This window comes from Quercus robur, chromosome 2, assembly GCF_932294415.1.
Source record: "Quercus robur chromosome 2, dhQueRobu3.1, whole genome shotgun sequence".
Lineage (NCBI taxonomy): Eukaryota > Viridiplantae > Streptophyta > Magnoliopsida > Fagales > Fagaceae > Quercus > Quercus robur.
The window spans coordinates 73,803,253-73,823,791 of NC_065535.1; the positions used below are offsets into that span (position 1 = coordinate 73,803,253).

The 20,539-nt window shown below is 31.8% G+C and overlaps 3 protein-coding genes across 6 annotated transcripts in view; all 3 read left to right on the plus strand.

Moving 5' to 3' along the window:
• Nucleotides 1-1,551: 1,551 nt before the first annotated feature.
• LOC126714970 (uncharacterized) overlaps nucleotides 1,552-20,539 on the plus strand; it is a 90,502-nt gene continuing 71,514 nt past the window's right edge. Inside the window, exon 1 of the mRNA XM_050415394.1 lies at nucleotides 1,552-1,658. The gene's annotated coding sequence lies outside the window, so the exon portion shown is untranslated. The remainder of the gene's footprint in view (nucleotides 1,659-20,539) is intronic.
• On the plus strand, nucleotides 1,652-3,274 carry LOC126714974 (uncharacterized). Its single transcript, XM_050415401.1, has 3 exons — nucleotides 1,652-2,599; nucleotides 2,747-2,902; nucleotides 3,138-3,274. The coding sequence occupies exons 1-3, from the start codon at nucleotides 2,389-2,391 to the stop codon at nucleotides 3,158-3,160; spliced, it is 390 nt and encodes a 129-aa protein (XP_050271358.1). The 5' UTR covers nucleotides 1,652-2,388; the 3' UTR covers nucleotides 3,161-3,274.
• The window catches only part of LOC126714971 (senescence-associated carboxylesterase 101-like), an 82,725-nt gene continuing 78,583 nt past the window's right edge, over nucleotides 16,398-20,539 (plus strand). The window contains exons 1-4 of one of the 4 annotated variants that reach the window (XM_050415395.1): nucleotides 16,398-16,543; nucleotides 16,731-17,088; nucleotides 19,368-19,904; nucleotides 20,172-20,321. In XM_050415395.1, the coding sequence (XP_050271352.1) occupies nucleotides 16,527-16,543; nucleotides 16,731-17,088; nucleotides 19,368-19,904; nucleotides 20,172-20,321 (1,062 nt within the window). In that variant the 5' untranslated portion in view covers nucleotides 16,398-16,526. The remainder of the gene's footprint in view (nucleotides 16,544-16,730; nucleotides 17,089-19,367; nucleotides 19,905-20,171; nucleotides 20,322-20,539) is intronic. The other 3 variants (XM_050415396.1, XM_050415397.1, XM_050415399.1) reach the window with 3 other exon arrangements.

The window sequence follows — 20,539 nt, forward strand, 5'->3', positions numbered from 1 at the left end:
TCACATTGCTTAATAAACCTTGTCTAACTCAATGTTATTATTATGTTTATCATTTTGCAAATTTATTTCTTCATTAAAATTTTCTTCATTGTCATTAACATTTATTATCTCTTCTTGTTCTTTTTATTTTAATAATTTTTTTAAAAAATATTTCTTCTTGGCATTCTAGTTTCTTGGACTTATAACAATAATGACAAAAATTAAAAATAATTATATTGTCAATTAATATCTTATTTATAGTATAGAAAATAAATTTGCAAATATTAAAGTGAAATGTAAGTGTGTATTGTGTAATCTAAAGTTTATAGGAGAAAGAGAGGGGAAAAACTTATGAATATGTTATTTCATTAGGCCAAATTAAGTAACCTAATAATTTTGTGTTAAAAACAAGTCTAACAACTTGTTAGATTCAAATAAAAGTACAAATTTTAACAAAAAATCTCATTTTAAAGCATTTGTTTATGTATCGTATGATACGTATGATTTTACGATATGATACGATTCATGTGATATGCACACTATATCATACAATTCATAAGTATTTATGATATACCGATACGATGCAGAACTTTTTACACACAATATGTATTGCATATCGTATGATACTGACAATTATGCATATGGCTAGCTATGATTGAACCGACCACAATTAACTTTTTAATATATATATATATATATATATATAGGAACTCATTGGGTTTTCAACAAATATCCTAATCAGGTCAATCATATGCTGTGAGATAGCTGTGAATGGGTATTTGATGACCCATTGAACTTCATTTGGAACCGATCACAAAAAAACACTCAGGCATGCTTTTTTTTTTTCACTATTTTTAATATAAGTTTGGTTGTCGAGATCTAGAATTCAAATTTTATGCAAAAATAAAAATAAATAAATAATGTATTAGTCTAATGATAAGGGCAATCATCGTAGCAATGGATGTCATAATTAAGTTTAAATTCTGTTGTATTTATATATATAAAAAAAATGTTTTGTTGACAAGTCATCATTATATCACTTTTTTTTTTTTTTTTACTATCCTATATTTAAATTTATTTTCACAGATCATATTTAAGATAAATAAGTTTACTTCAATTTTTTATATTAAATAGGTACCTTATATATTTATTAAATACCTTAATACAGTATATAAATTTGTTTTTAATTATGAAAGTTAAAACTATTAGATAATGTTGTTGTTAACTTTTGCATTACAAGATACAATATAAAAAGAGCAAAACTTAAGTACACTTTTCTAAATGTAGTATATTAAGTTCTCTAATTAAATTCAAAGATATAATTACATTGAATTTACTTATCTTTGGAAAAGATAATATTGTTTATATTTTATTGGGCAATGAAATAATATATTTGAATTTAATTAGAGAACCTAATATTCAACACCCAAGTAAATTTATCTAAGATTTATCCAATTAGTAAATTAATTAAAACTCACAAACTCATTTATAAATACCCCCAAAAAAAAGGAAATTAAAAAGCTTCATTTATAACTATGGACCAAATGGGCCTTTGAAAGCAAACCAAAAACCCAAAACACACACCAAAAAAAAAGGCGGACTAGATTGAATTTGGTTTTTCGTTATTCTTCATGTACTTCGGAAGTTAGGAACGACTTTTCTCCGATTCAGATCGAGGCCTAATTGCCCTTTGACAAACTTAGCCCTTAGGCAACAGGGACATAGAGAAAAGCAAAGCAACTATAGCCAGCACCAGCACAAGAAGAAGAAAATGGCTGAAGAGGCGAGAGACATGGCTTGTGGTTCTGGGTGTCATTCTTCATGCTCAGTATCTTCGATATCTACTTCGAGACCCCCATTGTTCATGACGTGGACCCTGTCACTCCTCGCTTCAATGCCCCAGCCAAGCGCCTCGTGCTTCTCGGTGTTACGTACCCAAACCCAATTAGAACTTTGCTCACTAAGTGTTTGTTGAATTGTCTCAGTGAAATGTTGCTATGGTTTTTTGGCTTTGTTTAGTGATTTTAGATTACCAAATTAGGAAATGGCATTAATAATGAGATGGGTCGGGTTAGGATTGTTTATAGAACGTAATGTAGGTTACTAATTTGAGTTTATGCTATTTTGTACTAAGGTTGTTCAATATTGTGTATAAAGTTTTGGGTTTTTGAGAGTTCCTTTGTATAAATTATTAATTATTACAGGGTTGAAATCCGAAAGTTTCTTTATTGGAGTTGTTTTTATCTAATATGAGCAGTCTGAAGGGTTAGTATGTCCAAGAGTTGGCGCGCTTGACTTAGATTTTGAAAATGGACTAGTAATGATTCACTGGTTGTTAAGGCTTAGTTAATTGCAAATTTGGATATGCTGTTAGTGTACTACATGTCATAAAATATAGAACTTTTATGAATGGGAAAAAAAATTGCAGCTGATGGTTTGCGTGCCGACAAGTTCTTTGAGCCTGATTCTGAAGGAAATTACAGAGCTCCATTTTTAAGAAGCATTATTAAAGGGCAAAGTCGCTGGGGAGTATCTCATGCACGCCCTCCAACACAGTCGAGACCTGGACATGTTGCTCTAATCGCTGGTTTCTATGAGGATCCAAGTGCAGTTACAAAAGGTGGACTGTCTATCTTCTTGAGCCAAATTAACTCCCGTGCATCTCTCACTTTATATCATTTTTTTACACTGAAACATTAATGCATGTAAATTATATTACTGGCTGGTGTCACATTCTGTCCACTAAAATATTCTATCTTGTACACAGGATGGAAAGCTAATCCAGTCGAAAATGATTCAGTATTTAACCGAAGCCACCATACATTTGCTTTTGGGAGTCCTGACATTGTTCCAATATTCTGCGGTGCTGTGCCACACAGCACATGGAATACCTATCCTCATGAGTATGAAGACTTTGCAACTGGTACATCCTTTGAACAATTTTTTATTTTTATTTTTTATTGATTAGTAAATGTTATAAGCTAACAAGTAAGCGCTCGAAGAGAAAAGAAGTTCAGATGAATTATGCTTATATTGTTAAACATTAATTGCTATCATCCTCAATTTCATTCAATGCTTTGTCAAATCACTATTGGTTATGCAGATGCATCCTTTTTGGATGAGTGGTCTTTTGATCAATTTCAGAGCCTTTTAAATAGGTCCAATGAAGACTCAAAGTTGAAGGAGTTACTTCTACAGGATAATCTTGTAATATTTCTGCACCTACTTGGTTGTGATTCAAATGGTCATGCACATAGGCCCTTTTCCTCCATCTATCTCAATAATGTAAAGGTTGTTGACTCTATAGCTGAAAGGGTTTATCATATGGTTGAAGATCATTTCAAGGACAACCGTACAGCATATATATTTACAGCTGATCATGGAATGAGTGACAAAGGTTGGAACTTTTAGAAACTTCCATTTCTTTTCTTGGGATTTTTTTTTTTTTTTGCCTCACTGCATGCACTCAATGGTTATAATCTAGATTTAACAACTTGCATCTTCCATGACTTGCTCTAGGTTTACACTTCTTCAAAGACATGCATAATTGGTTTGAATTCTGTAACGCTGGAAATATATCACAAGAATGGATTAATATGCTATTTTCATCCCCACCTGAGCATTTCTTTTGAATTAATGTTTGGACCAGAAAATTCAAAGCATCTAGTAATTGGCCTTGAATTTGGATGCTATTAACAGCATCTGCTTTGACATCTGATGTTTTAGTGTTCATTTGATTAAGATGTTCTCTCTTTTTGTTTGCCTTGAATTAGGCTTTTAATTTTCTGTCCCTAAATCCATTTTTTCCCCTTACTACTAATCGTCTCCGCACGGTGATGGGGGATATAATCTCAGCATCTCAAGATGCTTTTGTGAGGCATAGACAGATCCTTGACCCTGTTCTTATTGCTAATGAATGTCTTGACAGTAGATTGACGTCTGGGGTGCTGGGGCTGATTTGTAAGCTGGATGTTGAGAAGGCTTTTGACCATGTAAACTGGAGATTTCTGCTGCAGATGTTAGAAGAAGTGGATTCTCTGCCAAATGGAGACAATGGATTTTCTTTTGTCTATCTACAGTCTGTTTTTCCATCTTGATTAATGGCTCTCCTTGTGGATTCTTTGGTAGCACCAAAGGTTTGAGGCAAGGTGATCCGTTGTCTCCATTCCTGTTTGTTTTGGTGATGGAAGCTCTTGGAAGAATGTTGGATAAAGTAGTTCATGAAGGACGCATGTCGGGATTTAGTGTGGGTAACTTGGAGGGAAGATCTATGGCGGTGTCTCATCTCCTTTTTGCGGATAACACGCTAATTTTTTGTGAGGCTGATTTAGAACAAATTCTGATTCTTCATATGATTCTTATTTGGTTTGAGACGGTGTCGGGTCTAAAGATTAACCTGGGCAAGTCAGAATTGGTTCCGTTGGGGTAGTCCATAATATTGACCTTTTCTTGGTTGTTCTTGGCTGCAAGCAGGGTTTTCTCCCAATGAAATATCTAGGTCTTCCTTTGGGTGCTAAATTCAAGGATAAGACTGTATGGAATCCAATTCTGGAGAAAAGGGAGAGGAGATTGGCGGGTTGGAAACGCTTATATTTATTCAAGGGAGGTAGAGTCACCCTAATCAAAAGCACCCTATCTAATTTACCCACTTATTTTCTATCTTTATTTCCTATACCTACTAGTGTGGCTAACCGAATTGAGAGGCTCCAGTGGAATTTCTTATGGGGCTGTTTTGGAGATGATCCTAAAATTCATTTGGTTAAATGGGCTACTGTTTGTGCTCCTATTTCTTCAGGTGGCTTAGGGATAAGGAAGATAGGACTTTTCAATAAAACTTTACTTGGGAAGTGGCTTTGGAGATTTGGGATTGAGGAAGATGCCCTCTGGAGACAAGTGATAAAGATGAAATATGGATGTGTGTGGGGGGGGGGGGGGGGGCTGGTGTACCAAATCTGTGAATGGCCCTTATGGTGTTGGTTTATGGAAAAATATCAGTCAGTGATGGCCTTCTTTCTCTTGCCATATTCTGTATGATATTGGTGATGGGTCTAGAGTGAAGTTTTGGCAAGACCGGTGGTGTGGATAGACATCTCTTGCTGTTAGATATCCGGACTTGTTCAGATTTTGTAGGAATAAGGATGCTAGTGTGGCTGAGCTTATGATGTCTACCAAAGGTGTCCTCTTTTGGGATGTGAGATTCTTTAGGGGTGTGCATGCTCGGGATCTAGAGGCTATGTCAGACTTCATGGAAACCATATATGGTTCTCCTATAAGGGGGCTAGGTGAGGATAAAATGTGTTGGATACCTAGCAAAGATAAGGGTTTCTTGGTTAGTGATTATTATAGAATTTTAGTTGGCACCACTTTCTATGGTTTTCCTTGGAAATGTATTTGGAAGTAGAAGATTCCCTCTAGAGTAGCTTTCTTTGTATGGACTGCAGCCTTAGGGAAATGCTTGACGATTGATAATTTACGAAAAAAGAAGGTGTGGATTTTGGATTAGTGCTAAATGTGTAAGAGAAATGGTGAATTGGTTGACCATCTATTCCTTCATTGTCCTTTTGCTATGGATCTATGGTCTATGGTTTTGGGTCTATTTGGAGTAACTTGGGTTATGCCGCACACTGTTTTGGGGCTGTTACGGTGTTGGCAAGGTAGCTTTGGTTATCATCGAAATGGTTATATTTGGTCCATCATTCCTCATTGCTTATTGTGGTGTCTTTGGAGGGAGAGAAATGGTAGATGTTTTGAAGATATTGAGATCTATTCCAGACCTCAAGCTACTCTTTTTTAGAACTTTAAGGGATTGGTTGTTTGCTTTGCAAAATCAATCATTCCCTTCTTTTATTGATTTCCTTGACTCTTGCAATTTTTGTATTTGATTTCTTATCCCTTGTTCACTCCCTGTGCACTAGGGTGTTCCTTTTTTTTTATCAATATATCTTATTATATATCAAAAAAAAAAAAAAAAAAAAAAGATTCTGACAAATTTAAGGTTTCACTCACAGGAAGCCATGGAGATGGGCATCCTTCAAACAATGATACTCCCCTTGTTGCTTGGGGAGCTGGTGTTAAAAATCCCAAACCAATATCAAGCACCAACCATTCTCATTGCAATTTTCGTTTTGTTGATGAACATATGCATGACGCACCGACACCCGTAGAATGGGGCCTTAATGAAATTGAAAGGGTGGATGTCAATCAAGCTGACATTGCACCACTCATGGTTGTACATTTTATTTTTCTTGAATTTTTCCGTCCAAGGCCTGAATCCTCAGGTCTGTCCTTCAGTTTTCTTAGTCTAATGTCCTCATTGGCTTTTCTGGGAGTCCACTCTTGATGGTTTGCCATGCCCTGTTAATTCAGTTGGAAGTCTACCCCTTGATTACATAAACATGATTGAGGTACGTTCAATTAGCTTTCATGGATAGATGACTTATTTTATCGTAATATAAAATGGCAAATGTGCCAATGGTCCCTGGACCAAATGGCATCCCCTCATAACATGATTGAGGTTTTTCTGCTGGAGGGTGAGGTCATAGGTTCAACCCTCTGCAGTGTGTGAGTGGTGTATTTACCTATAAAAGAATAAATAGTGGCAAATGCCTCTTCATATTATTGAGAATGGATTTATCATGTTATTAATTGAATTGATCCTACTCATTATAAATGGGTGGAGAATTAGTGTTTTATATTCCACTATAATGTTCAAGCAAATGGAGTTTTGTTCTTTAATTTCAGTGATGATTTGAATCAATCCAAACTTTTGTTTTAATTGGTAGATAATTGATAGAGATTGTCTTTTATTTTTATGTGCAGATAGAAGAAGTTGAAGCTGTGGTATCAAATACAAAGCAAGTTCTCAACCAGTTTCTTTGCAAGTTGCGTATCCTCTTCTTATATTAACTTTATATCTTAGTAGTATGGACTTTAATGGGCTTCACTTTCTTGAAGATTTTAACATTAATTCTTCAGTTTCTTTCAAATTATTATTATTTTTTAATTGAAAAACAAAATATCTTTTCTTGAAGAGATTTGGTTTGTGCATACTAAATTTCTTCCTTGATTAATTTATTATGTTCTACTTTGACCTTGTTCCTTCAAAAAAAAGTTCTAAAATCTGCTTCATAATTTAGTCTTTTCTTTTCTTATGGAGATACGTAGAGGGAGGATGTAGGGAATGAGCTTTCTAATTTTGTATGAGTTTTCTTGACTAGCTTAGATATAAAGCAGTCAAATTCACTTTATTTCAAGCCTTTCAAGCAACTGGCCAATTATTCTGCTGTACTGGATCAAATTGAGCGTCTAATATCATTTAGAAACTATGAAGCTGCTATGAAGCTATCCGAAAATCTCAGAAGCTTGGCACTTCAAGGACTTTATTATTTTCAAACTTATGACTGGCTGATGCTTATGACCATAATCACTCTTGGGTATATTGGTTGGATGATATATCTTTTTCTCCATGTGCTGCAATCTTATACTTCACTGCCAGGAAATATATCAAGAAAGGAGCAAGCAGCTCATCAGAGAAGTTATACTGGAAAGGTAATGTCTCTGTAAGCTTAACCTCTTGTAAGCTGCATTTTGATCATTCAAAATGAAGCAAAATGAGAACCAAAATGAAGAGAAAACAAGAAGTATTAGGAGTAGGAAAAGAAACGAAGGAGCCGGGTATAAATTAAACCTCATCATTTGCAGACATATCTCATACATCTCATTGTTTTGACAGATAAACCTATGTGGATGTCTTTTCATGGGAGCACTTTCTATTCTACTTTTTCAGGAGCACTCTCCTCCCCTTTACCATGCATACACTACAATGACGGTATTCTTGTGGACCAGATTAATTAATGAATATTGGTCCATAAGAGCATTATGGATATACTTAGGTGGAAGAAAATTCAACTATATCATTAAACTTGTGGCCACCAGTGCTGTGGTTTTGTTCATTCTAGAACTTCTGGTATGGATATCAAACATACTATTTATAGACCTGTTCTAGCAATGATAAAGTTCTAAACTAGCATTCTGGGCAATGATATCCTTGTGCAGGTGAATAGCTTCACTGACAGGAAGCTCTACACTTGGTGCTTCCTGATCATGGGGGCCATAGCTTCTCTTTATCTTCTTAAGTCAATTCCATGGAGATCTGGAATACCAATATTTGTCTGCATTGCATGTTGGTTTTTGTCCTTATTTACTTTGATGCCAGCACAAATTCCTGATAATAATCAATTAGTGTAAGTCACTTCCGTTGAGTTTGTCCTTTTTATAGTGTGGCTTTGTGGGAATGAATGACTGTGTTTAAGTTTGTTGTAAACTGTTTTAAATTTATGAAAATGCTTCCCTGGCTTTTCAATTTTACTTAAAAAAAGAAGAAGAAAAATTAACTTATAATGATAATAGGAAAGGGCCTGAAGAATAGTTAGCACAAGCTGGGTCAGTACAATGCATTTCATCAACTTAAATGGTTTATGTGGATAAGCTGGGTAGAGAAAGTAGTAATTTCTTAAGTTTCAATGTAAAGCTCTCTACTCCGTCAAATGTGCGGATACTCTGCTCCCAATAAATTAACCACATGATACAATCAGGGGTCTCAGCCCACAGTACTGTTATGATGATTGGGTGGTGTACTGTAAATCTAAGTTGATTTCATGGTGTTTTTTGAATTGTGTATGTTCATTCTTCTGAATCTTCCTTTTTAGAGCTTCTCTCTATTTTCTAATAAAACTTCATATAACTTATTAAAAAAGGCTGCAATTTCACCTTATTTATTTTAAGTTTATAACATCTATATTGTAACTAAAGGGAAGGGCTAACAAAGCTATTCCTTTCCTGTTTTCATTTCAAAGGAAATAAAAAATGTTATGAATCCAAATGGCATTGCTAATTGTATGGAGTGTGAAGCCAAGTCAATTGGCCACTACTTTTTTTCACTGATATTAGGAATAGAAAAGAAAATTCAAGCAGAAAAAATTTTATGAGATGATTTTTTGAAATCATATATCCACATGCTTTCTTACAAATGCAAACAATGATGATTCTGCACTCTTAAAATCAGACTTTTGAGTTAGGGCCAACAGAAAGTAACAATGTTGGTTGCAATTTTTTTTTGGGTGTTACAAACTTAACAGAGATATTCAATTAAGATGGTGTACTTAATACTCTATAAACTACCTGGGTTCATAGTTTTTTTTGTCTATATCTGAGTGATCATGATTATGATGTTTGTGTGGTAACAATAACTTATGCAAAATTGCAAGTGGAGCTATGATTATCTTGATAGGATTAGTTGCAAGGTGGCTAGATCTGCATGCTGAAGGAAATAAATTCTGGCTGAGCATCTCTAATCATGGTGTGAAGAGACCCAAGTTTCCCATGCTCTTTCATTTACAGGTGCATAGCATGTCTATACCTTCCATTTGGACTAGAAGCTTAATGATTGATATAACTGTACGGATTTAATGATAAATACTTTTGATAAATGAAAACTAGGCACTTTTGGTTGGGTTATCTTCAGTTATGGTGCCTTTATCAACGTCTCACAGAACAGAAAAGCAAGAACTGCTTGCATTACACCAGTTGATAAATTGGTCTATAGCTGGTATACTCTTGGACTCGTCTTTCTTTGCTAATGTTTACTACTTTTCCTGGGCCTTTTCCATGCAGAAAACATCAAACTAATCTAACATAAAGTTTTGACTTTAACTCTTATGTTGCTTGTTTTGAGCCAAAATGCAGATGTGCTTTCAGTTCCATAACTAAACTACACCAAATTCCACGTTTGGGATGCTATTTTCTCGTTATATCATTTTCTGACGTAATGACCATTCACTTCTTTTTCCTGGTAAGAACTGTTTTCTTTATTTCACACTTTTTCTTTACCAAATGAAGCTCTGCTTACATTGGTCCTTATTTCTAAATGCATTACATATAAAATTAATTCGGTACCATGTTACTCATTTAGATAGATTGCCTCATTTTGGCGATCAAGTTTGAAAAGTGTATCTTGTGTAATCATTATTTAAGCTAATCGTGTTTTTATCTTGCAAATCCATGTAATTAGTGGGTCTGGAAATTTCCCATCATCTAGCTTAGGAAAAACTTTCTATCAATTAATCAAGAGTATTGATAAAGTTTTGTAGTAAAATTGAATGGTGCTGACTGCTAGTTTATGTAAATGAAATGGCTGGCAAGACTTGCCCTACTTGTAATTTTAGATTATGCAGATATGCCTAAGTTCTAAATGACACTTCCTCTCTTTATATATGTGTGTGTGTGGCATATTGTTAGATTAATAGTTAAAAAGATTGAATTTATTATTTCCTAATAACTTAAGTTTTGGGGGCAAATGTCACTTCCTCCCTTTAAATGAGTTAGCTCAAATGGATCTCTCTCTCTCTCTCTCTCTCTCTCTCTCGTAAGTACAAATGGCACTTACCCTCCTTAAATGTTATGTCCACTAAAAGAGTAAAAGATGAAAAATCTCACATATTGGACCCTACTTACTAAGTGGGAGTCCAAGTCCATACACAAAGGGGGAGTATTAGAATAATGATTAAATTCACTATTCCTTAATAGTTTAGGCTAAGTGGTAATTTATAATGCGTGGTGTCAGGACAATCGTGCATTTTTAAACCTAACAAACCCAAAGGTACCTAATTCCATTAATTTGTCTCACTAAAATTTCTAGTTTTCTAGCTTAATAAGCTATTATGACGTTGTTGATCAATATTTGTTTGCAAGTTGATATGTATATATTTGAAAAGAAAGTGGCAGGTTACTAGTTGAAATATAAAATTAAGTTCCCATTATCACCATCATCACCTTATATTGAGAAATGGTTGTTGGGGTTTTAGGCTAAGACTTTGTACATTAAAATAGGCACCCTATTGACTATTGTGATATGTTATCATCAGGTCCGGAACACGGGAAGTTGGATGGAAATTGGTAAATAGCATCAGTCACTTTGGAATAGTGAGTGCCCAAGTTCTATTTGTTCTGTTGCTGTTTGCCCTCACAAATGTATACACAAAAGATATCCAGTGCAATTCAGCACTCGAATCTTCTCAGAAAGCAATGTAAAAAGTCACATCAGATTAAGATATTTGGCACCAAAGTGAGCTTCCTGCTTTCCTTCAAGGTGAGCTTTTTCATTCTTACAGCGGCTTTTTTGGGATTTAAGAGCTGTTTCTCATTTGGCATCTTCGTCATTGCTTCCCATAAGTGCTTATTGTCTTTGTGTAAGGACTTCATAGTAATGGGATTTTCCAGATGTTCCCATTCATTGTGCAATAGTTTAGCATGTTTATAACAGGGCTTGCTTAGTTCATTGTATCTTCAAGTTATCATATCCGCAGACCATTTATCAATACTAGTCGCATACCCGCGCGTTGCGCGTGGTAATTTTTTTAGGATGGTCTCATTAAATATTTTATTAATACTATAATTTTAGTTATTAACCATTTGATTTTCATTAGTTTTTAAGTTAACAAAAACCTTAAATATACCCTTTTTTTTTTTTTTTTTTTTACCTTTACACACACACACACACATACACATAGTGAATCTTTACACATACCTTTAAAAAAAACTCTATATATTCCACTTTTTTGGATGCGTAAAATTATAGACTACTACTCCATAATGATAGTATCTAATTAATTTTATATTTTTTTTTAGTGATCTCATTTGTAACGCTTCTTACCATTATCATATATTTACTAACTGATGATTTGCATAACAAAGACGATAAATGAGAGGTAGCATCGTTCATTAGATTTTCGAAAGTAATAGTGCATGAAAATTATATATATATATATATATATATATATTATAAATAAGGTTAAATGAAATGTCAAAAAATGGATTTTTAAATTTTCTAACTTTATTTCTTATTCAATTTCTACTACTATCAGAGAACATCTCTTTTTTAGTTATGATTAATATGATTTCCATAGTTAGAATTTGATTAGTTTTAAATTTAAATTTAGTACTATGATTGTATTTAATTATTGATTGTTGATTTAATTTTTTAAGTGAATTAAACAGTTTATGTTACTACACTGTAAAGTTTTTAATGTTCTCCACACGGTAATCTCTATTTTATTTTTTACTTCTCCTAACAACCTCTTTGTTTTCCAATCAACGATTACTAATTGACGTTTGGTTTTTTTTTTTCTTTATCTACTCTTTATTACTTTGTATTGGTTTTTTTTTTCTATACCATCTCTCTCTCTCTCTCTCTCCACTGGCAACCTATCGTTTTCCAAAATTTGATGATGATTCTATGACATTAAATATGCATTATTAATTTTTTTTTTTAATTTAGTGTTTCTAACTTGATTTGTTTTGTATTTCATTCTTCCTTTGATGCATTGGGTGTGAGAATGAGTGTTTCCCTATCATTACTCCACTTAATGTGGACAATTTTATTTATTTAATTTAGGCAAAATATTATATTTAAAATTTTTAAAAATAAAAAAGGAGTGGAAATATAAATAATTTAATGATATATATGGGGGATGTGGTTGAATTTAAATGTTAAATAAAATGATATGAGAAAAAAAATAAAAATAAAATACATAACAATAAACACTAACTTATCCAAATAATTCTATGTAATATAATAATAGTACATTCTTATATACTATTTTTAATTATTTATAATGAAATATGATAATATTTAACAATCAAAGACATAAAAAATAAATAAAAAAACTTAAAACACAAAGCTAAATCCCATAAACCAAAATAGAGCTCTAAAGAATAAAAAACTTTATCAGGCTAAAATAGAGATGCAAGAAAAATAAAAATAAAAATCTACCAAAAAATTGAGGGAGAAAGAGTGGGAAATAACCACTTTTCTGTGAGATAAAATTATGTAAAGAATAGAAGAGTGAATGATACATTTATATTAAGAGGATGATAATATAAAAAAACAAAATAAAGGAAGATAAAAGGAAAGAGGAAGAGTGATATCAAGGTAGAATTTTTGGGGAGATGAAAATGTAAAGAGAATGAGAAAGGTTGAAGAAAGTGTAAATGTTAAAAAAAAATGAGTACAATTTGATGAGCACAATTTTCTTTTATTTGAATTTAAGTAAAATATTACATTTTTTATTTTTTAAAACAAAAAGAGAGAGAAAATATAAATAATTTAATGATAAGGAGGATGTGGTTGAATTTCAATATTGAGTAAAATGGAAGAGAAGAAAAAAATAAGAAAAATTAAAAGATATAACAATAAACACTAAATTATCCAAATTATGCTATGTAATGGAATACTATTTTATTTTTATCTACTATCTTTAATTTTTTATAATGTAATCGGATAAAATTTAACAATCAAAGAGCAAAATAATAATAATAACTTAAAACACAAAACTAAATCGTATCAACATAAATTAGAGTTCTTAAAAATACAAAATTTTATCAACCTAAAGCAGAGATACAATAAAAAATAAAAATCCACCAAAACATTGAGAGAGAGAGAGAGAGAGAGAGAGAGAGAGAACCTTTTTGTGAGAGAAAACTATGCAAAGAATGGAAAAGAGTGACAAATTTATAGTAAGAGGGAAGAGATAAGAAAAGACAAATAAAGGAAGATGAAGAGAAGGATGAATAGCAATATTAAAGTAGAGGGTAGTGGGGAGATGAAAATGTAAGGGAAGAAGAAAGGTTGAAGAAAATGTAAATATTTAAAAAAATAAGTGAATGTAAAAAAAAAAAAAATTATAGAAAAATTGGAAATAAAAAAGAAATATATATAGATGTTAAAATCGACAAAGATGAATATGTAAAGTCAATAATCTATTTATTATATATATATATATATATATATTTGTAAAAAAAAATAGGAATAAATATTAATTATATATAGATGTTAAAACCGACAAAGATGAATATATAAAGTTAATAATCTATATATATATATATATATATATTTGTAAAAAAAATAGGAATAAATATTAATTATGTGGCGAATGACGTGGTGATGAGGTGGCGCAACAGGAGTTCAGCAGTTATAAATGCCACGCTTCAGCTTTTAGTAATATATTGATTGATTGATTAATCGTATTTGTATACCGTTAATGTGGTATAAATTACAACGATATTTGTACAAATGCATTAACTATATAAAATTACAATTATTAAGATTGAAATTGAAGCAGAAAGAAAGAAACTGATGACCTTAGGTCCAACCCTTATAAAATGCCTATTAATAAGTCCCAGTTGAAATGAAGCAGGTCCAACCCCATATGCGATGCTGTTTGCCGAAGAGCATCTTTAGTTATACCTAATTTTCTTGAAATTTTGGAGAGTGAACCTATAAAATTGAGTTACTGGGATGCTATTTTTTTATTTTTGTTAAAAAAAGAGCTATACTGTAGCTCTGTAAACAAAATTTTTGAGTATGTAGAGAACTTCGAATTTTAAACTGTGAAAAAGTTATGAGATGAAAGTGAAGGTTGAAGGAGCGTTTTAGATTATTTTTTTTTTCCCTCTGAATTATGAATTTTTCTTGAATTGCCGTGAGAAAGGGGAAATGATGTGAAAGCAAAGAATTTTAAGTTTGAATTGGAACCGACACATATATATATACTTTCGACAAAATGCAGAGGTATATATTGTTATATAATTTAATTGGGTAGCTTTTTCCAAGCTTCAATAATTTTTTCTCCAAATAAAATACTATTTAATGCGTACCATACATTATATTCATAATTTTGTAACTAGTGTGCTTCCACAAGTCTTGGTCAAGTTCTTATGACTTATGAGTCCCCGCTTTCTACACAACTTCTGCCAATTTCGGATTTTTCTTTGATGTAATTATTTTGTCTAATCATATGATTATGGATATCGGTGTTGAAAAATGATATGTTCATAACATTTTTACAATGAATTTAAAGTAACAAGTTGTTATTGGTTATTATTGGTGAGCAAAAAAATAATTTTAGTAGTAACTTGTAAATTTAAATTAGAACTAATAATAATTTATCATCTAAAATTTTTTTGTAAAAATATTTTAAAATATTGCGAATGTAGTACTTTTTAAAAAAGCTTTTCTACCCAAGACAAAGGGTAATCCCTAAAAAAAAAAAAGATGAACAATCAGACTTTCTAGACCCTTAGCCAAAAAGAAGTCACTATTGACAGATAACTCGTGTTCTGGCCAGGGCAGAGGAAGGGTTAGGAAAGATGTAAAAAAGAGAGTTTTTTTTTTTTTTTTTTTTCTTCCATTTGAAGTTTTTGGTAAGAGAGAGAGAGAGAGAGAGAGAGAGAGAGAGAAACAAATATTAGTGCCAAATTCTTAATATATTATTATTTGAATTTTTTTTGGATAAATTGTAGGAGTAAAAATGTCAAGTTTACTTATACATATAATTTTCTCTCTATTTTTTCCTATCATGTTTCATTAATGGGGGAATGAAATTTGTGGTGTATTTTTTGTATTAGAACCTTAATTCATATTCCTTGTATGTGGGTGTGTGTTTGTTTCTTTTTAAAAAATATAGATAAAAAATAATGAAGGGCTCTAAGTTTCTAACAAAAGAAGGTTCATCCTTTCTTCTTTTCTACACTGTCAAAATTTGAAAAATTATAACCTATTTTCTATGCTTCTTCCAACCTAGTCTATGCTTCCACTTTATCCTATACGAAATGCATTATAACATTAAAGTTTGCTAAAAAAAAAAAAAAAAAAAAAAGAAAAGAAAAGAAAAGAAAAAGAAAAAGAAAAGAAAAGGTATATTGATTGGATAAAGAAAATTTGATGAACCCTAGTGAGGTTAATTTCAAGGCTTTGAGACAAGTAAATCAAGGTTTTTTTTTTTTTTTTTTTGAAATAATATAGACAAAAGACATAGGGAATAGGAAAAGAGAGAGTGAGAAGACAAGACTTACAATACTAGCACTTACAAAATGGCCTAATCTTTATAAGTAATAACTAACAAGTAAATCAAGTTAATTAATAGAAACTAACATTTTTAATTATCTAAAAAGAAGCTTTATTATTATTATTATTTTGATAGAAAGCTTTATCTCATTAAACTAGAATTTGTAACGAGGGGTGGCCATGTGCATCACAGGCTTTTTTTTTTTTTTTTTTTTTTTTTTTTTTTAAATAAAAAAAAAGTACAAGAAAAAGAAAAGAAAAAGTGCACCAACATAACAATTTAAGTAATAAGATGTAATTGATAGACAAAGATTGTAAAATGATAGTACTAATTACTTATTATATCCATCAATCATAACTCATGATGGTGTGAAAAATTCCATCGTCAGAAAGGTTCCTAAAAAAAGTAGTGGAAAGCATAAACAAATGCGATTATAGAAAATGAAAACATTCCCATTAAAAAGAAGAAAATATAGAAAAATGACTTAGAGTCGTCGTACATGTCGTCTTGTGATGCATCGATCTAATTTCCTAGGCAATTTCCCTCTTTGTTTCTGGGACCATATGATAAGCTTATATAGTTATAGTTGTAGTGCTTATGTTGCTCAACTTTGCTAAGCTGATCTAAAGCTAAAACACAGAGAAGATGACCCAAACTCAGTAGTAAGTAACAAATAACCCAAATCATTTCTTTTTCTTTCCTTAGTTGTTTGTCTTTGTTTTTCTTCACTCTTTAATTTTCTCTTCCTCTCAAGTTTGTTTCTTGACCAATTAATTCAATATTAAAGATTGATGCATCATATATTATTTCTTTGCTAATTTTTTTCCTATGATTAATCCTTGATGACAGTTTTAGCAGTGGGTTAGAGTTGGCAAATTTCGTGGTGATCCCTGATATCCTACAACAAGCATGGACTGCAATTAGTGAACTATATAAAGAAACCAGTCAAAAAGAACCATCTTCCTCAGTGAAATTCAAAATTTATGAGCCACTAAACTGTACAATCATAGCTTTTTTCACTTGGCCTGCCAATAGCAAAGACTGTGTTCAGGGAAATGAAGGAGGAGATTTTGTTACATCATCAGCTCTCAAGGGGTATTTTCCTCACTTCAATTTCCTGTGCCCCAAAGGCAACCAAAAGTTCTCCATTAACAAACCAGCCTTGGAGCTTTTTACCTCCATTTTTGATGTGCTCCCGAAATCTGTGGTACCTTCTATGCTCTGAAAAATCCTCTTTTATTTTGGTCATAGCACTTGTAAACTGGGCAAAAGTTAAGCAGTCAAGAAACTCAAGACTAGTTCAACTATAGGTCATAACAAATTGCCTGAACAATATATCATTGCCTAAAAATTTTCTGTAAGTTTATACGTATATGTTTGGTCACAAGTAGCTTTGAATAGGGATAAGAAGAGAAAAGACCAACGTGTGGTTGGTAGTCCTCATTTGTCCACGCACTATTTTTTTGAAAAGGTTTTGCTGCGTACTAGTATACAGTAATTGCTGCATAATGGGTCATATGGCATTAAAAAGAAACCAACATGTCTATGGGTCCACCTGATTATATTCAATGCACAACTCTTAAATATATGTTGGTTTTTTCTTTTTTATTGCCACATAACTCATTATGCAGCAATGACTCCATATTAGTATGCAACAAAACATTTCCTAAAACATTCTAGAAAATTGAAATGATGTCTAAATTGACCATTCTACATCAATTCTATTAACTAGTAATTAATTAACAGGAATGGTTATGTGTTGTCCATGTATTATTTTAAAATTAACTTTATTTTTTTTATAGTAACGTGGTCACACACCATGTGATCATTTTAAAATTAACATGAATGGTTATGTGCTGTCCGTGTATTATTTTAAAAAACCGATATCAATTTTCATTATCTATTCTTTCTCAAAAAAAAAAAAAAAAAAAAAAAAAAATCATTATCTATGCCAAGATATCACGAGATATAATGATACAATATTTTAAACTATTCCCCTTATTAAGTTGTCTGTCCACTACCTAATTTTATAGTATGTTCCAAAACAGTAATTTTTGACCTTTTGTTTTTTTATGATTTCAAGATTGTTTTATGTTTATAAATATGATTTTTTTTTAATTATTATTAAATCATGATATTTGTGCTCAGGTGCTTTTAAATTGTAAGTTTTGTTCATTTTGACTGAAATGATCTTTGTCTTACTTTGAATTTTTTGTTTTTTGGCTAAGTAGTATTACTGTGATTTTTCGTTGTCTAATATGTTTCATTCGTATATATCTCTCTCTCCTTCTCTCTTCCTTGTCGTGGTGTCACCGATTGATGATGACTAATTACTATATATTCTTGACTCTGTATACTCATGGCTTTTGACATAGTAAATCAACTCATCTCTCCCTTCCATGCTGGTTGTTAACTGTTAATTAAGATGACTAGTTATTATTATTATTATTTGCAATCATATTACTAATTATTATTAATTGATTATATTCTTTGACTTTACATACTCATGACTTTTGAGATTATAATTTATTTTATATTTAAATTTATTCTAATTGCAAGATGCTCATTATCTCCTTTAATATTTGTATTATTCTGTCTTTAATCTAATAGATTCTATCATTTTATTTAATTGTGTAAGTTTTATTGATACGTTGGAAAAAATTTATTTGATTTTACAGTTTTACATATCCAAATTAGTTTAGTTGAAGAATTTGTTGGATTAGCTAGGTAAAATGGAACAAATCAAATAAGGTAAAAAAGACATGTCTCTAAATAATTTAAAATAGAACACAAGCTTATTTTCATATGTTGTCCAGATTGTAAGTTTTCGTGCAATATGGTTCAAAAGTTAACTACAAGTTTCTACCATTCCAAGCCTGCTCCCCGCTTTGCTATTGGAAGATTAATTTCAAAAGTTGTGTTTCTTATTCGTATGAAGAAACTGATGTTGATTTAATTTATGCAAACTTAATTCGTAGTGATATTAGTTTTAAATAATGTATCATTGAGCTGAAGTTATATATGTTGAATTTATTAGGAAGTTGTATTTCGTTATTTTCTTATAGGAACTTTTCTTTTTTTGTGTTTTGACGTAATTGTATATTTATATTTCTTGTTACACTGGTTAGTGACTAATATTCATAGTTACCATGGCACAATAATATTTAAAAATGTGTACAATATGTTATATAAGTTTTATTATTATTTTTATTGAACTTTGAGAATGTGACATGGACAGTTATACATGAGTTGTATCTATTACACAGACAGCTTCTTTTTTTTTTTTTTTTTTTTTTTTTTTTTTTTTTTTAATGCCGCCCGAAAAAAACTAAAAATATGACTTAACTCGCAATTTTCATGTTAGAAATCATTACTTCAACTCACGGTTTAAGTTTTTTTTGCTATGTGTAAAATGGTGTAAAATAGTTTTTGTGCAACAAGTATTTCCCTATTTATTAACATTTTACAATTCATATCATAATGCAGATGACCAATTCCAAACCATTAATTATCACTGGAAACTCTCTGGGAGGATCTGTTGCCTCTCTCTTCACCTTATCACTGTTAGAAAAAATCAATTTTACAAACACCAAACGCCCACTTTGCATCACTTTTGGTTCACCCCTTATTGGTGATGAGGACTTGCAAGAAGCCATATCTAAATATGCAGCATGGAACTCTTGCTTTTTGCATGTAGTTTCTGACCAGGATCCAGTTCCCAGAGTCTTAATTTCGCAAACTGGTGTTTACAAGCCTTTTGGAACGTTTCTCTTGTGTTCAAAGGTGGGTTGTTCTTGTTTTGAGGATCCTCGAACCATTTTGGAGTTGTTGAAGGCAACCTATTCAGGGAGTCCTGGAAATCAAGATCCTAATCTAGTTTTTGACGTCTATGGAACATTTGTGAAGGATATCAACCGAAAGGTAATTTGTAAGGATACTACAATGTTGCCTGAAAGGACTACACAACCATTACGGGCATGCATTACTACACAAATAGTAGCAACCGGACTGATGCAACCAGAGGTAACCTAATTACAATTCTTTTTGGATAGTATATAATTAAAATGCTTACTTGAGCTATATCATTGTATGGTACTTCTATGTTACACCTAGCTAGAAAATACACTAAATAGAATAGTGTAATGAATTAAATGCTCACCGATTAACAACTAATTCCAAAGCCTCTAATGTTTCTTACATGGATAAAAACTACTACAATTTAAAGTCTTTGTCCTTGTAATCTTTTAAAACTCCACTTCTTGCCCAACTCATTTTTTCAAGTTATTGCAGCAGCAGCAACAACAACAACAACAACAGAATGTTGACGTCAACATTATCATTACAGAGATAGCAAAACGGGAAAAAATGACAGCAATGCTGAACAGGGAGGCTTTTGATCCCACCAAGGGGTTGAATGACATTAAAGTGTATATGGCCTACCTAGAACAGTATAAGAAGTTGTGTAAAGATGAAGGAATTGGATACTATGACAGATATAAGATTGAAAGCCGTAATGGAATGAAGAAGACTGATATGGATGTGATAAGGTATAAAAAATCCCTCACATGTTTTTGGGAAAAAATGGTTGATCAAGCGGAGAAAAGACCCCAGACAGTAGGTGCCTTCCTTCGTACCCGCTCGATCTTTGGGGGAACAAA

Coding starts and splice junctions, on each gene's coding strand:
- LOC126714974 (XM_050415401.1), top strand. CDS start 2,389: ATGGGAAAAAAAATTGCAGCTGATGGTTTGCGTGCCGACAAGTTCTTT. Junction 2,600..2,746: donor TCCAAGTGCAGTTACAAAAG/GTGGACTGTCTA, acceptor TCTTGTACACAG/GATGGAAAGCTAATCCAGTC. Junction 2,903..3,137: donor GTATGAAGACTTTGCAACTG/GTACATCCTTTG, acceptor CCTTTTAAATAG/GTCCAATGAAGACTCAAAGT.